At 24.4% G+C, this 17245-nt stretch overlaps 1 protein-coding gene across 2 annotated transcripts in view; it reads right to left on the bottom strand.

The window, feature by feature from the left end:
- Positions 1–17119, bottom strand: part of LOC122502558 (eukaryotic translation initiation factor 5B) — a 177254-nt gene extending 160135 nt beyond the window's left edge. Inside the window, exons 1-11 of one of the 2 annotated variants that reach the window (XM_043612673.1) lie at positions 16929–17119; positions 15124–15830; positions 12990–13175; positions 12357–12640; positions 11941–12106; positions 11076–11606; positions 10548–10969; positions 7415–7835; positions 7048–7313; positions 6883–6964; positions 6489–6670 (exon numbers count right to left, since the gene is read on the bottom strand). In XM_043612673.1, the coding sequence (XP_043468608.1) occupies positions 6489–6670; positions 6883–6964; positions 7048–7313; positions 7415–7835; positions 10548–10969; positions 11076–11606; positions 11941–12106; positions 12357–12640; positions 12990–13175; positions 15124–15830; positions 16929–16975 (3294 nt within the window). In that variant the 5' untranslated portion in view covers positions 16976–17119. The remainder of the gene's footprint in view (positions 1–6488; positions 6671–6882; positions 6965–7047; positions 7314–7414; positions 7836–10547; positions 10970–11075; positions 11607–11940; positions 12107–12356; positions 12641–12989; positions 13176–15123; positions 15831–16928) is intronic. The other variant, XM_043612674.1, reaches the window with a different exon arrangement.
- Between the last annotated feature and the right edge of the window lie 126 nt (positions 17120–17245).

The raw sequence follows: 17245 nt of genomic DNA, 5'->3' as shown, positions 1-17245 counted from the left end.
AAAAATCATTGAATTGAGGAAATTTTTTGAAAATAATTGAATTTTGGAGAAGAATTTTATTATTTTGAAAAACAAGTGAAAAATAATTGAATTTTAGAGAAGAATTTTATTTTTTTAAGGATAATTGAAAAATAATTGAATTTTGGAGAAGAATTTTATTATTTTTAAAGATAATTGAAATTTTGACAAGAATTAATAATTAATAAAAGTTTTAAATTCTCCAAAATTCAATTTATTCTAGTACTTTAATAAAAATCCCTGACTTTTCCCTGATTTTCCTGACCTGTGACAACCTTGATAATAAATCTCAAAATATTCACTAAATGAATAAAATGATTCTAAAAGAAATTTTCTCTTTGAATAAAAATACATTCCCAGGAATTAAAAATTGTATGTGAGAAAAAAAATCCAGCCGTGTTTATTTTAATTTTTCCCGAGTATTAGGATTTTGAGAGAGAGAGAGAGAGAACTAAAGCAGAAATTTATTCAATGTCAAGAAAACAAATTTCCACGAATGAAAAGCTTCTTGGCGTGTGTATATAAGAAAAATAAATCCCTATTTTTATTGATGGGATATAAACTCGGTCGACGCATAAACGTGCCCGGAATCCAAGAACAGGTATAAAGTCGTGGCAAAAGCCAAAAGGAACTAAAAAAGTGGTTAAGCGGATGTTCGAACGGCAGGAAATCGGGCATAAATAACGATGGGATCTTCGGAGCATATCTGTTTTTCTCCCGTTTACACGCTCATCTAATTTCTTCGATTTTAAAATTTCAACTTTAATTAATTTCCTCCATTTCCTCCAATATTCTCGAAATAGATTTTTTTCAAACTTATTTTTTCATTTTTTAATAGATGTGTATATTTAATTAATTATTAAAAATAATGCATTTATAGAAGAATTTTAGTTAAAAACACTAAAAAAAATTTTTAATTTTGGAGAAGTTACAAATTTTTGCAGAAATTCAATTATTTTCAAAATAAAATTATTATTTATTAATTTTTAATAAAATTCTTCGCAGAAATTCAATTATTTTCAAAATAAAATTATTATTTATTGATTTTTAATAACATTCTTTGCAAAATTCAATTATTTTCATAAAAAACAATATTCATCACAAGAATTCAATTATTTTATGGAATTTTAATAACATTCTTTGTAAAATTCAATTATATTCATTTATAACAATATTTATCACAAGAATTCAATTATATTTAAGAATTTTAATAAAATTTTTTACAAAAAATTCAATTATTTTCAAAAATAATAATAATAATAATAATAATAATAATAATAATAATAATTGTATTTAAAATAACTGAATTCTTGTAAATTATTAAAAAAAAATTAATAATTCAATTCTATTAGAATTTTTTATTGAATTTTTTGAAAATAATTGAATTCCTCCGAAGAATTTTATTGTTCATAAAAATAATTTAATTCTTTCGAAAAATTTTATTGTTTATGAAAATAATTGAAAAAAAATATACTATAATTGAATTCTTGCGAAGAATTTTATTAAGATTTTTGAAAATAATTGAATAATTCCATTACATAAATTTCACAAATAATGAAATTCTTCGCAGAAATTCAATTATGTTCAAAAATTTTTAAAAAATCAATTATCTTTATAAATAATAAAATTCTTCACCAAAATTCAATTATTTTGAAGATTTTTAATAAAAGTCTTTACAAAAAATTCAATTATTTTCTTAAATAACAATAATCATCTCGAGAATTCAATTATTTTCAAGAATAATAATAATAATAACAATTATATTTAAAATAACTGAATACTTGTAAATTATTAAAAAAAAAAATTTTAATAATTCAATTCTATTAGAATTTTTTATTAAATTTTTTGAAAATAATTGAATTCCTCCGAAGAATTTTATTGTTTATGAAAATAATTTAATTCTTTCGAAGAATTTTATTGTTTATAAAAATAATTGAATTCTTGCGAAAAATTTTATTAAGATTTTGGAAAATAATTGAACAATTCAATTACATTTCACAAATAATGAAATTCTTCGCTGAAATTAAAATATTTTCAAAATCTACAATTTTAATAAAATTTCTCAAAAGAATTCAATTATTTTAAAAAAATGTTATAAAATTTGCTGCAAGAATTGAATTTTTTTCAATTACATATTAAATAACACAATTCTTCACAGAATTTCAATTATTTAAAAAAAAATTTAATTTTAATAAAATTCTTTACAAAAAGTTCAATTATTTTCTTAAATAACAATAATCATCTCGAGAAATCAATTATTTTCAAAAATAATAACATTCTTCGCAGAAATTCAATTATTCTAAATACTATTTTAATAAAACTTCTCGAAAGTTTTGTTTCCCTTCAAAAGTCAATTTTTATGATTAAAAAAAAGTGTAATAAAATTAAATTATCTTTCTCTCTCTCTCTCTCTCTCTTGAAGAAAAAGAGAATTAAAAATAATTTATTAGCTAGAGTTTAAATTGAAATCGTTTTTAATTGATTAAAAAAAAGTTGCTAACGAGGAAAATATTATCACGATGATGAATGAAAGAATCGGCTCGATCACGAACTTTTCGTGATTAATAATACCCACAATATCAAAGCTTACAGCCGACAATCAAAAACTGAGGGGAAAAAATATCGTAATTCGATTTTATAAAAAAAAAACTGTTTTACTTTACTACCTAAAGTAATTCCATGTTAATTATTTCATTAGCAGATAAGTATAACGGTTTTTGTGAATGAGAAAGAGGTTAGAGGTTGTTAAAAATTTGTCGAGACTTTAAGGTCGATTGGAGTTCGTAACTTTTTTTTTTCTTTTTTTTTGAGGCCCTTAAAAGTGAAACTCCTTTATAAGGCCCCTTAGGGTGAAACAGAGAGAGAGGCCGCGACAATTAGTGGCTTGTTAATGTGATTAATCGCAGTGACTGAAAGCCGACAAAGGAACCGTGATACCACTTATTTTGTAATATACACGGTGACAACTGAAAGCGAAATCCGGTTCTTCTTTGACGTCTCTTGAAAACGAGGGAGTAAAATAAAGTAGTAATGTGTGGATGTAAAAAGTAAAGCAAGACGGAAATTTAGTTTTCAAATTAAAATATTATTTCTTTTTCTCAGCGATAATTTGAAATTCAATTTTTACGTTATTTCTCAAATATTTTCATTTCAATTTCATTTTTCTTTCTTTTTTTTTAATAAAAATTAAATCATTATTATTTTTCCAAAGGAATTAAAATTCATCAAAAGATTCAAATTCAAACTTTTTTGAAATTTAACAACTTATAAAAATATTAAAATATTAAAATTTTTGAAATTAATTAAGTTCCATCAAAGAATTTTTATTAATTATGAAAATAATTGAATTTCTGCTAATAAGGTTTCTAGTTTTTTATGTTATTGAATTTTAGAGAAGAATTTTATTGCAAGTTCTGAAAATAATTGATTTCCTGCACGGACTTTTATTATAATTTTTTAAAGTAATTCAATTCCATCGAAAATTTTTAATAAAATTTTTGAAAATAATTGAATAACAGAGAAAATTTTTTATTAAAATTTATAAAAATAATTCAATTCTTGCGAATAATTCCCTTAAATTTTTTTTTAAATAATTGACCTTCTGAGAAGAGCTATATTAGAATTTTTGAAAAGAATTGAATTTTTGCAAATGTTTTTAGTTTTTAAAAATAATTGAATTTTTGAGAAGAATTTTATTAAAATTGTATTGAAAATAATTGATTAAAAAAAAAAAAATTTTTTTTTTTTCTTTTTTCTTCTTTTTTTTCTTTTTTTAAATTATTAAAATTTGTTTAAATAATACAATTTGATTTGAATTTTTTATTACAATTTTTTTAAATAATTGAATTTCGGAGAAAATTTTTTATTAATTATGAATATAATTGAATTACTGCGAATTTTTCATAGGAATTTAATTATTTTTAAAAGTGTTAATAAAATTCTTTTCAAGAATTCAATTATTTTCACACATAATATAATTTTTCACCATAATTCAATTATTTAAAAATAGTTTTATAAAATTCTTCCCGAAAATTCAATTATTTTCACAAATAATAAAATTCATTGTAAAATGTCAATTATTTTAAAGTATCGTATTAAAATTCTAAAGAATTATTTCATTCTTTCAAAGAATTTCATTAGAATTTTAAAAATAATTAATTTTTATTGAGAAATTTTTTAAAAATTGTATTCTATTTAAAAATTTGTATTTACAGATGCTGTAGGAACCCTGAACATTTTTTCTTCTTTTGTTAGGCATTTAGCTTCATTATTTTTTGGGATCTTTAAAAATACTTTACTTATTTAATAGTCTCTACCCTTTCGTAAAAAATCTAAAATTATCGAAAATTATCAAAAATTCAAAAATCCGAATTTCTTAAAATTCAACATTTTTTCTTCTCTTTTATGGGATTTAGCTTCATTATTTTTGTGCTTTTGGAAAATACTTTACTTATTTAATAGTCTCGACTTTTTGGTAAAAAATAAAAAATTATCGAAAATTATCAAACATTTAAAAATCCGAATTTCTTAAAATTCAACATTTTTTCTTCTCTTTTATGGGATTTAGCTTCATTATTTTTGTGCTTTTGGAAAATACTTTACTTATTTAATAGTCTCGACTCTTAAGTAAAAAATAAAAAATTATCGAAAATTATGAAAAATTCAAAAATCCGAATTTCTTAAAATTCAACATTTTTTCTTCTCTTTTATAGCATTTGGCTTTATTATTTTTGGGCTCTTAAAAAATACTTTACTTATTCAATATTCTTCAATCTTTCGTAAAAAATCTAAAATTATCAAAAATTATCAAAAATTCAAAAATCCGAATTTCTTTAAATTCAACATTTTTTCCTCTTTTTTATGGGATTAAGCTTCATTATTTTTGTGCTTTTGAAAAATATTTTACTTATTCAATATTCTCCACTCTTTCGTAAAAAATCTAAAATTATCGAAAATTATCAAAAATTCAAAAATCCGAATTTCTTAAATTTCAACATTTTTTCCTCTCTTTTATGGGATTTAGCTTCATTATTTTTGTGCTTTTGGAAAATATTTTACTTATTTAATAGTCTCGACTTTTTGGTAAAAAATAAAAAATTATCAAAAATTCAAAAATCCGAATTTCCTAAAATTCAACATTTTTTTCTCTTTTTTATGGGATTTAGCTTCATTATTTTTGTCCTCTTGGAAAATACTTTACTTATTTAATAGTCTCGACTTTTTGGTAAAAAATCCAAAATTATCGAAAATTATCAAAAATTCAAAAATCCGAATTTCTTAAAATTCAACGTTTTTTCCTCTCTTTTATGGGATGTAGCTTCATTATTTTTGGGCTCTTTAAAAACACTTTACTTATTTAATAGTCTCATAATATATTTATGAATATAATTGAATTTCTGCGAAAAATAATTAAACTCAACTTAAAATTTGTATTCAAATTTTTTTATGATAATTAAATTCCATCGAAGAATTTTGATTAATTATAAAAATAATTGAATTCCTCTCCAAAGAAAATCTTGTAAAAATTCGAATAAAGAATAAATAATTGAAAATGAAGAGAATTGTTTTTCTTTTTTACTGAAAGTGCGCACCCAAAGGAAGAATATATCGGCGAGCAAGGGACAGTGAAGAGAGCTGATAGCACACATTGGATCACAAGCGTACAAATACAAGAACGGTGAACGATCAATGAGCCGTATCCTGCTAAACTGTTAAGAAGGAAGTGGTTCATTGCTGCACGCTCCATGTCCACATTTTGCTCTTGCTAGCATCGAAGCTACGTATACCATTGTACGCTGCTCTTTGCTGCTTTATGTCTCTAGAAGTCGCCTTTGGCGCCGTATACCTTCGCAAAAAAAGATGTTCTTCACATCTGCCGACGATACGGCCGGAAATGCTCGCGAAAAATTCAGAGCGAAACCGTTTCAGTCTCTTCTCCTTCTCCTCCACCTCCTTCAACACTCTTTTCTCTTCATGCATTCTCGTGTTACAATTAAATTCTCTTTAAATATTTCATCCATTTCTATTTATAATGCAGGAAAAATTAAACCTTCAAAGAAAACTTCCTTCTTTCGCTTTGCAAATTATTTTTCCTCCTTAAACTTTAGTTTCTATACTTTAGTTTCGAAAATTTACTTTTTAAATCCACTTTTCCGTTATAATACTTACACCGCGAATGCAGTTATTTGTTTTTTTTGCGTTACAAAATGAGACTCTTTTTCTTCGTGGAAAAAAATAGTACGGTATTTCCGATTGAATAGATTTGTTTCTGAACGCGAATTTATTTTTTATCCAGTTCAATTTTTTTTCGTTTTTTAAAAGAAATGGTTTTTTTTCCTAACCGTTACTATTTATGCTCTATTTCCGTTTGTTTGTTTCACTTAATTTAGTCGTAGAAATTTAGGGTTTTTCTCAATTTAGAAATGAATTGAGAAAAAAGGAGTTCGATTGAAAATGAAAATTTGACTCACCGGTATTTTGCTGCTCTTCAAGAAATCCAAAAGCGCCTCCAAAGCTCCTAGAGTCGATGCCTGAACGAAAACACCTCGCTCGGCAAGTTTTATGTTTCCAAGAACGTGAGTCAACTCCTGAGCGATTTCATCTCGAAGAACCTCCACTTCGTCTGGTTTCTGGGCGACTTGAAGATTCAAACCTATTTTCAACATTCAATTATATTTTAATCGCCCTCAAAATTTGACTAACATGAAAATACTTTTTTCGCTTTTAAAATTTTGTTTTTGCTTTCAAAATAATGTTCTTGGTATCAAAATATTGTGTTTTATATCAAAATATTGGTTTTTGATATCAAAATATTGATTTTTGATATCAAAATATGGTTTTTGATATCAAAAACAGTTTTCCTACCGGCAATCGCTTTCTCGAGATCCTTGGCGGCAATTTTAACACCTTGAGCGGCTTTAATCTCCCGATACTCTTGGTACGCATTCTGCAAAAATAAAAATAAGTTTTTAGTGTCGAAATAATATTTTAGCAATTATTTAAAAAAGGATTTTGATAATTTTTTCCTACTTTGACTCTCAATTCCTTCAGAGGCTGTGGCATGAGAAGGGATCGAATTTGCGTAACAATCGGTCCATCCGTTCCAGCGACAATCATTGTGTCGCCTTCCTTCAACATTCCATTGACTAGAATGCAATCTATTGTCGTTCCGAGTCCTGGAAGGGCTTTAACTTCCAAAACAGTCGCTTGCAATTCCTCACTGTACATCAATCTCTTGGCCAATGGACCTTGACAAGCGTCGACGAGCAATGCCAGAAGATTTCCCATTCCCTCTCCTTTCATTCAAAAGAAAATTTCAAATTAAATCAGTTCCTCTTCTTCTTGATTTGAAACAAAATAAAATAAAGAAAATAAATAATATAAAATTTTTCTTTACCTGTTATGGCACTGGTTGGAATCAGGGAAACATAACTCCTTGAATCCGGATTCTCGTAAAATAATGCTGCATTTAAGCCCTGCTCGGCAAATTGAACAATCACATCCTTGTAACGTTTTTCAAATTCCCTCTGTGTATTCATTGACTGTGCTTTAATGATGTCCTGTACATCTTTTCGATTCATTGTATTCCAATCGTAGAGCCTGTCAATCTTATTAAGTGCAACGACAAAGGGACATTTCTTTGTTTTCAATAGATTTATACTCTCTATGGTTTGAGGTTCGAGTCCATGCATAATATCCACTACTAAAACGGCAATATCACAAAGAGACGATCCACGATTTCGCAAATTACTAAAAGACTCGTGGCCCGGTGTGTCAATGATCAGTAGACCAGGAATTTTTATTTTCTTGTCTGCAAACTAAAATAAAACAATTAGTGTCAAAAAATATAAATATATATATAATTACAAATTTACTATTTTTTAATTATTAATTAATAAACAAAAATTTTCAATAATTTTGTGATAAAACAAAGGTTCAAAGTTTTCAAAAATAATTGATTTAAGGGGATTTGAACCTTGATGACGTCACAGTTTGTGCAAAGCATTAGTTTTAAATCTGTGACGTCATCATGGTTCAAATGCCCTTAAAGAAGAATTTTAGTTAAAATAATCTAGAGTATAATAATCTTCTAGAATTTTTAACTAAAATTCTTCTTTAAATCAATTATTTTTAATAATTTTTGAAAAAGTTCTTTTAGAATTTTTAAATCCATTTGTACAATTAAAAAAAAAAAAAAAATTCTAACAAACTTTTTCAAAAAAAATAATTCTACAGAATTGTTAATTAAAAGTTAGAAAAATTCAAATTTTCAAAGATTTTCATTCAAAACCTTTTCAAAATTCAATTATTTCTAAAAAAAAAAATTCACGCTATAATACTTTTAATATTTAATTATTATCCAAAATTTTAACAGAAATTCATTTTTACATCAATTTTTATTAGAAAATTCTAGGAAAGTTCAATTATTTAAATACAAATTAAATAATTTATTAAATAATTGAATGTGTTTTAAAATTTAATTCTCATCAACAAATTTTTAAATAATTAAATTCTTTCGACAAATTTAAATAAAATTTTTCAAGAACATTTTTACATTTTTCGAGGAATTTGATTAAATTCAATGATTTAGATTGATTTAAATTCAATTAAATTCAATTATTTTCAAAAATTTTAATAAAATTCTTGGCATAAATTAAAAATAACAAAATTCTTTCCAGAAATTCAAAAATAAATGAAATCCTGCTATGAGTTTTATTTATGAAAATAATTAAATTCTTCAGAAGAATTTTATTAAAATTTTCAAAAATATTGGTAAAAAAATTTGTTTTTAAGAATTCAATTATTTTTAATACGATTTAAATGAAATTCTTCGAAAGAATTAAATTATTTTCAGAAACTTTAATTGTACCCTTTGAAAGAATTCAATTATTTTCACTATTTTAATAAAATTCCTGTATTGAATTCAATTATTTAAAAAAATTATAGTAATATTTAGAGAAGAATTCAATTATTTCTTACAAATTTTAATAAAGTTATTAATTACACTTATTAACGAAATTAATTGTATCGCAAGAATTTAAATATTTTCGTTAAATAATAAAAATCATTGAAAAAATTCAATTCTTTACAAAGAAGTCTTAATTAAATTCTTTGCAAGAATTCAATTATTTTCATAAATATCAAAATTTTCGTTTAAATTCAAAAATTTTCAAAAGTTTTGATAAAACTTTTTCGTCCGAATTCAATTATTTTTAATACGATTTTAAAAAAATGTTTCGATAAGATTCAATTATTCTTAAAGTTTTAATTAAATTCTTCGAAAGAATTCAATATTATTCTTAAGATTTTTGTTTCTATTCTTTATAAAAATTAAATTATTTCGGATACAATTTTAATTGAATTTCATGAAAGAATTTTAAAAGTTTGGAAAATAATTGAAATTTTCTAATGAATTTTATTATTTGCAAAAATAATTAAATTTTCGTTAAGAATTTCATAAATAATGGTTTAAATAATTGAATTCTGTGTTTAAATCGAATTATTTGTGAAAATAATTAAAATTTTGCTAAGGACTTTCTTAAAATTTTTTAACATAATTGAATTGTGCAAAGAATTTATTACAATTACAGAATAAAATTGAATTTCTGGGAGGAATTTTATTAAAATTTACGAAATTTATAGTGATGGACGTTAAAAAAACAATCACTAATATTAATTAAAATTGTATTGAAAATAATTGAATTCTTGCAAAGTATTTTAAATAAAATAATTAAAATTTTTACAACAATTGTACAAATTTAAAGAATAATTGAATTCTTTGGAGAAATCCTATTGAAAATAATTGAATTCATGCGAAAAATTCAAAATAATTGATATTCTGCAAATATATTTATCAAAATTTTCAAAAATAATTTAATTCAGATATTTTATTAAAATTGTATCTGAAAATAATTGAATTCTTGTAAAGAATTTGGAAAATAATTGAATTTTTGACAAATTTATAAAAAATGTTAAGAATAATTGAATTTTTTTTGAAAATAATTAAATTAATTCTTATTTTTATGAATTTAATTATTTTCAATAAAATTTCTAATTCATTGAAAATTGAAATTATATCAAAGTTTAAATTAAAACCTTTTGAAGTTCCTCTATCTATGAAAATTTTAAACGCAACTCTTTTTAGATTGAATTAATTTTGAAATATTGAAGTAAAATTGTTCATTAAAAAGTTTGATGATACTTTTTCAAGAATTAAGTTATAAATAAATTATTGTCCGAAATAGAAAAAATTGAAGGTTTTTTATTAGAATTCGTGATAATTTTATAGTTTATGAGGCAAACTACTTTCACTGACTTCCCTGACCTATGCCAACTCAGATAATAAATAAATAAATAAAATAAATGTGACTCTTTCCGGTGAAAGGAACTTTACGCGACAAAAATTAGTTTATATTTACAGGATTTTTATACAAAATAGTCGATCTTTTTCCCTTTAACCAAAAAGACATAATAATAATAATAATAATTTTATCAGCTGGAAAATAATAAATAAACTTTTATCAACTCACTCCTTTGACATGCTTGGTAGAATCCTGAATTGCTTCAATAGGCACATTCGTTGCTCCAATTTGTTGCGTGATTCCACCGGCCTCACCGTCCTGAACATTCGTTCTTCTAAGTTTGTCCAAAATTTTCGTCTTTCCAGTATCTACATGCCCCAAAACGCAAACCACAGCTGCCCTTAAATCGTCCAAATGCTTCTTCTTCTCAGCCTCAATTCTTCGCGTTTCTATTCTCAATCTGGCTCTTTCTTTTTTACGCTCAGCGTCCGTCATTTTATCCTCCGTACTACTATCGTCCTCACTCTCTCCCTCGGAATCCGAACCAGACTCAGTGTCCATATCCGAATCACTCTCAGAAGATTCTTTCGCTGGCGTTTCCTCCTTGGATGTTGTTTTATCAGTCGACTTCGGATCTTCCTCCGATTTATCTAAACAATGAAAATTAATTTTAGAAAATTGGCAAATAAAAGAAAAGTAGAAAATAAATAATTGGCAAATAAAAGAAAAGTAGAAAATAAAAGAAGAAATAAATACCTTCTTCGGCTTCATCGCTCGAATCTGCGTCCCAAGAATCTTTGACTTCGTCCTCCTTCTTTATTTCTTCGACTTTTGGTTGTTGATCGACTATTTCAACTTGCACTTCAGTTGAATTTTCATTCGTTTCCATTTTCTTCTTTTCGTCTGCCTCCTCAATGCTGACTTGAGATTTCATTTTATTTGGTTTGACTCTCGTTCCTGGCCTTGGCCTCTTCTCCGCTATCTCGGGCATTATTCCCTGAGCTTTCAAGGCCTCAAGCATTGCCTGTGCTCGTTGCTGTGCCTGCTTTTGTTTTGGAGTCAAAAATTTACCCTCTGCTTTCAATCTCTCCTTTCTTTGTTTCTCCTTTAATTTCTTCTTATCCTTTCGCTCCTGCTCCAATCTTATCTGTTCTAAACGCGCCTGTTCACGTAATTCATCCTGACGAATTTTCTCCTCTTCCTCGCGCTCTAAACGCTCCTCTTCCTCTTTGGCTTTCTTCAATGCCTCCTGCATCGCGAGAATTGTCTTCTTTCCTGGCCCTTTTCCTGAAAGTGATTAAAAAGAATATTTAAAAAAAATAACTCGTTCAAAAGTTTCAGTATTTTTCTAAAATTCATATGAAAAGACTTTGTCTTTTCATACAAATTTTAGAAAAATACTTGGAAAAGTAAAAAAAAAATTTAGAAAAATAAAGTAATAAAATAAAAATAAAAAAAATCGAAAAATAGAACTAAAAGAAAATAAAAAAATAGAATGCGAAAAATAAAAAAGAATCGAAAAATAGAACGAAAAGAAAATAAAAAGAAATACGAAAAATAAAATAATAAATAGAATAATAAAAGAAAATAGAGAAATAACCAAATGAAATTAATTATTTACCTTTGTCTTTTGGATCTTCCTTGGCACCTTTCTTCTTTTTCTTTTTATCATCTTCCTCTGGTTCTTCAACCTCCGCGTCGCCTTTTTCCGCTTGTTTTTCGGGCTTCACGGTCTCCTCCTCTGGTTTATCTGCAGTTTTAGGTTCGTCGCCTTTTTTAGCGGCTTCCTAGTTTTAATAATTAAAAATATTATTATTAAAACTAAATTATTCTTATTACAATCAGTAATTTTTATTTTTATTCGTTTTCTTTTATTTATTTTATTTCTATTAGTTTTATTGCTTACTTTATAACTTGTAAGTTTTAAGGTTTATTATTTACAGTTTTATTATAAAAATATAAATTATATTTTTTGTTATAAAAATATGTAATTATTTATATTACTAATTAATATTATTATAACAATTGTCAACTCACGGCTTTCTTCTGGGCCTGCTTCTTCAGTCTTTCGCGCTCCTTCTTTTCCTTCTTTTTCTGAGCTGCTGTTTTCATTGTACTAGCTTCCTGATCATCATCATCTTTTCCCTCATCCTTTTCGACCTTCTTCTCTTTCTCTTGACTGCCTTCCTTGGCCTTCTTCTTTTCATCTTCTTCGGGTTTCGGCACCTCAACTGCTTCCTTCTTCTGACCAGAATATTCCATTTCTAATTCAGCAAGTACTTTCTCAATATCCTCTTCGCTATCATTTCGCTTCTTTTTTGCTGAAAAAATGTTTAAATTGTAAGTAAAAAATATTTACATAAACATGAAATCAAAAAATAGAATAAAAAGAAATAAAATCGAAAAATAAAAAAGATATAAATAAAATCAAAAAATAGAGCAAAAAAAAAAAAATAAAATCGAAAAATAGAACCAAAAAAATGTAATAAAATCAAAAAATCGAACAAAAAAATAAAATAGAACCAAAAGAAAATAAAAAAATAGAATACGAATAATAAAATAATGGAATAATAAAAAAATAAAGAAATAGAATAAAAAAGTGAAATAAAAGAAATATTTACAAAATTTTACATAATATTGAATAATTTTTGAAAAAGTGATTTGATTTACCTTTCTTTCCTTTCTTCTGTTCCTGGGCAGTTTGTGCCTTTGAATTTTTACTTTTATCAACAACTGGCTTTTTCTCTGATTCATTTTCACTTTCTTGTAGTACTTCTTCATTGTTATCGTCGTCATCATCATCGTTATCATCATCTCCCTCAACATTTAAAAGGGCAAATCCTCCTTTCACGGCTGCTAAATATTAAAATTGAAATATTAAATTTTTTAAAATTAATTAAAAAATCTTTAGGAAAGAAATAAACTCTTCTTCGAATTTTATTACAATTTTCTAAATAATTTAAGTCAATCAAAAAATTTTTTTAAAATATTGAAAATAATTAAATTCAGTCAAGAAAATTTATTAAAATATTGAAAATAATTGCTAATTCTTTCTAAACATTTCTTTAATTTTTTCAATGCAATTAATTTCGTTAATAAGTGTAATTAATAAGTTTATTAAAATTTGTAAGAAATTAATTAAATTCTTTTCTAGATATTATTACAATTTTTTAAATAATTGAATTCAAGCAAAGAATTTTATTAAAATATTGAAAATAATTTAATACTTTCAAAGCATTTCTTTAATTTTTTCATAACAATTCATTTCGTTAATAAGTGTAATTAAAAATTTTATCAAAATTTATAGGAAATAATTTAATTCTTCATAAAATTTAATTACAATTTTTTAAATAATTTAATTGAATCAAAGAATTTTATTAAAAATGTATTAAAAATAATTGAATTCAATCAATATTTTTAAAAATAATTGAATTCCTTCAAAGAATTTGATTAAAATTGGTTTTGAAAATAATTGAATTCTTACAATCAAATTTTTCAATAAAATTTGAATACTTCTGATGAATTTTATTAAAATTTTTGAGAATAATTGAATTTATCCGAAGAATTTTATTATTTATACAATTTTTGAAAATAATACAAATTTAAATGAATTTCCTTTGAGAAATTTAATTGAAATTGTATTGACAATAATTGAATTCTTACACAAAATTTTGATTATTTATGAAAATATGTGAATTTTTTGAGTAATTTTACTAAAATTTTATTAAAAATAATTGAATTCTTGCAAAAATTTGATTATTTACGAAAATAATTGAATTTTTTGAGTAATTTTATTAAAATTTTATTGAAAATAATTGAATTCTTGCGACATTATTTTATTATTTATGAAAATAATTAAATTCTTTCGAGAAATGAAAAAAAAATTTTGAAAATAAAAAATTCTTAGCTAATATTTAATTATTCTTAATAAAATTTTAACAAAATCTCTTGAAGAGATTCAATTATTTAAATATAATTTAATACAATTTTTTGAAAGAAGTCAATTACATATTTTTACAAATAATAAAAAATTCTTCGTTAGAATTAAATTCTTTTCTATGCAATTTTAATTATATTTCTCGAAAGAATTCAATAATTTTTATAAATAACAAAATTCTTTATCAGAATTGAATTATTTTTAGATATAATAAAATTCTTAGTCAGAATTCAATTATTTTTATAAATAATAAAATTCTTTGTCAGAATTCAATTATTTTTAACATAAAATTATGTCTATACAGGATTCAATTATTTATAAGAATAATAGAATTCTTGACAAGAATTTTATAAAATATTATGAAAATAATTGTTCCCGTGCTAATTAATTAACATTTTTGAAAATAATTGAAATTTTTCGAGAAATTTTTTTTTGAAATTGTATTGACAATAATTGAATTCTTGCAAAGAATTTTATTATTTATAAAAATAATTGAATTCTTGACAGTCGATTAACATTTTTGAAAATAATTGAAATCTTTCAAGAAATTTGAGAGAAATTCTATTGAAAATAATTGAATTTATTGCGAAATATATAATTATTTTTAAAATAATAGAATTCTTGACAATTTATTAAAACTTTTGAAAATAATTATAATCTTTCGAGAAATTTTATTGAAACTGTATGGGCAATAATTAAATTCTTGCAAAAAATTTTATTATTTATGAAAATAATTGAATTCTTGCAAAAATTTTTATTATTTATCAAAATAATTGAATTCTTGCTAAGAATTTAATAAAAATATTTTTGATTTTTTATTAAAATTTTTGTAAATAATAATTATTCTCGAATAGTAAAAAAAATTACCTTTATTTCCCTTCGTAGATTTAACAGATTGAATCGGAAAATCGTCATCTGATTCTGAAGCTTTTCTTGCCTTCGCTTTTCCTTTCTTCCCCTTCACCTCCTCCACTTTACTCTTCACAGACTCTTCCTCCTCATCATCAGAATCAACATTCTTTTTCCCCTTTTTCGACTTTCCTTTCGTCTTTTTCGTCTCCACATCAGAATCATCTGAATCAACTTGTTTCTTCCCCTTTTTATTCTTCTTTCCCTTTTGCTTTTGTCCCTCATTTTCCTCATCTTCCGAATCATATTGAACATCTTTCTTTCCCTTTTTACCCTTAGCTTTTGATTTCGATTTTTCCTCCTCAGAATCAGCTCCTGAATCAATGGACAATGCGGCAAAACCTTTTTTTGCTGCTTGATTCTTTCGATTCTTCAAATTAGCCTTCGATGATGATTCTTTTTCCGAATCGGAATCTCCATCTTCAATTGATATGGAACCTTTTTTTCCTTTTGCTTTTGACATTATTTCCATTTCATCGTCGGAATCATCGCCTCCTTTCTTTGACTTCTTATCTTTTTTCGATGTTTTCGATTTGTCGACTTTTAATTCACTCATATCATCGGCCAAATCGTCTAATTCATCTCCTTTCTTCTTCTTTTTGTCCTTCCCCTTCGTTTTTGCCTTCTGATCATTATTTTCCTGTTCTATTTCCGCATCACTTTCACTGAAATTAACAAAAATTAATTTTTGATTATTAAATAAATAAAAATAAATAAATAATAATAAATAATTAAAAAATAAAAAAAAATTTTGTTTTTTTATTTTAAACGAATTTTAAAAAATCGTCTTATTAACATAAAATTAATCTTTTTCGAAAATTAAAAACACGAATAAAAATTAATTATTAATAAAATTAATAAACTAATAAATAATTTGAAAATTAGAAAAAAATTTTTTAATTATAAAAGAATTTTAAAAAGTTGTCTTATTAAGATAAAATTAATCTTTTTAGAAAATTAAAAACACGAATAAAAATTAATTACTTATTCGGTCTTTTTGAATCACAAGGATCACAAGTGTTAATTATTTACTTTCATCTTTTGTTATTTTCATAAAACTTGGATCGACAAAAAAAAAGACTAAAAATTCTCAATCTCAATAGAGAGTAAAATTTAAGATTCAGATCATAATTAAAAAATTGAAAATACAGAATTTAATAATAAAATTTTGATTGATTTTGATCATTTTGATCTAAAAAAAAATCTTCCGCATTCTAACCTAACCTATAAAATATACTGAAAACAAAATTCACATTCAAATAATGTCATCAAAATATTATTAGACGACTTTAAAGCAACTTTTATATATAAATACAAATACAATTATCACTACATTAATTAAGAATTATTTTTATAACAAAAATTTTCACATGGTCATTAAATATTTTCGATAATAGAAAATATTTTTAAAAGTTTCTCAGTTTCTAAGTAATTGTTAAAATTTTCAAAGTCCCAGTACGATTGCAAATAGGGAAAAAAAATTCATCTTTTAGACTTTAGGAAAAGAAAATTGAGGAAATCGAACAAATTTAAAGAAAACAAGGAAAATATTCGAGAATTCGTAACCTAACCTAAAAAAAAGACCAGATGGAAAGTGTTGCATCATTAGAATGAAATAGATTCAGAATGTAAAGTTTTAACAATTATTACTACTCGATAAATCTTGTTAATTTTATTAGAATTATCAAAGATGTTGATAGAGGGTGATTTTATGTCCTTCAAGATTAAACCCAAGTATACAATCTGGCTGAAAATAAACTCACAATTCGTCGTCCTTGTCAGCGCGTCTTCCTTTCTTTGCCTTCCCCATTTTTCTCAATCGACTAGATAATTAATTTCACCACTTTTTTCGCGTAAAATATTCCACATTCGTGAGATTCTGCAACATGAGAATCGAAATTTTGCACTTTGTAAAATTGACGGATATCATCCGGTTTTCACTTCTAAATCTCGAATGACGTGAAGTTGGTCTCACATTGTTAGAAATTCGTTTCACAATGTTGCCAACCCTTCCATCTACTGTCGTCACAATCAGTGTTACCACCATTATTCGTAACTTGAGTGAACTTTAGCAAACTTC

This window comes from Leptopilina heterotoma, unplaced genomic scaffold (genome assembly GCF_015476425.1).
Source record: "Leptopilina heterotoma isolate Lh14 unplaced genomic scaffold, ASM1547642v1 Lhet_234, whole genome shotgun sequence".
Taxonomy (NCBI): domain Eukaryota; kingdom Metazoa; phylum Arthropoda; class Insecta; order Hymenoptera; family Figitidae; genus Leptopilina; species Leptopilina heterotoma.
This window is presented reverse-complemented; position numbering and strand designations above follow the sequence as displayed.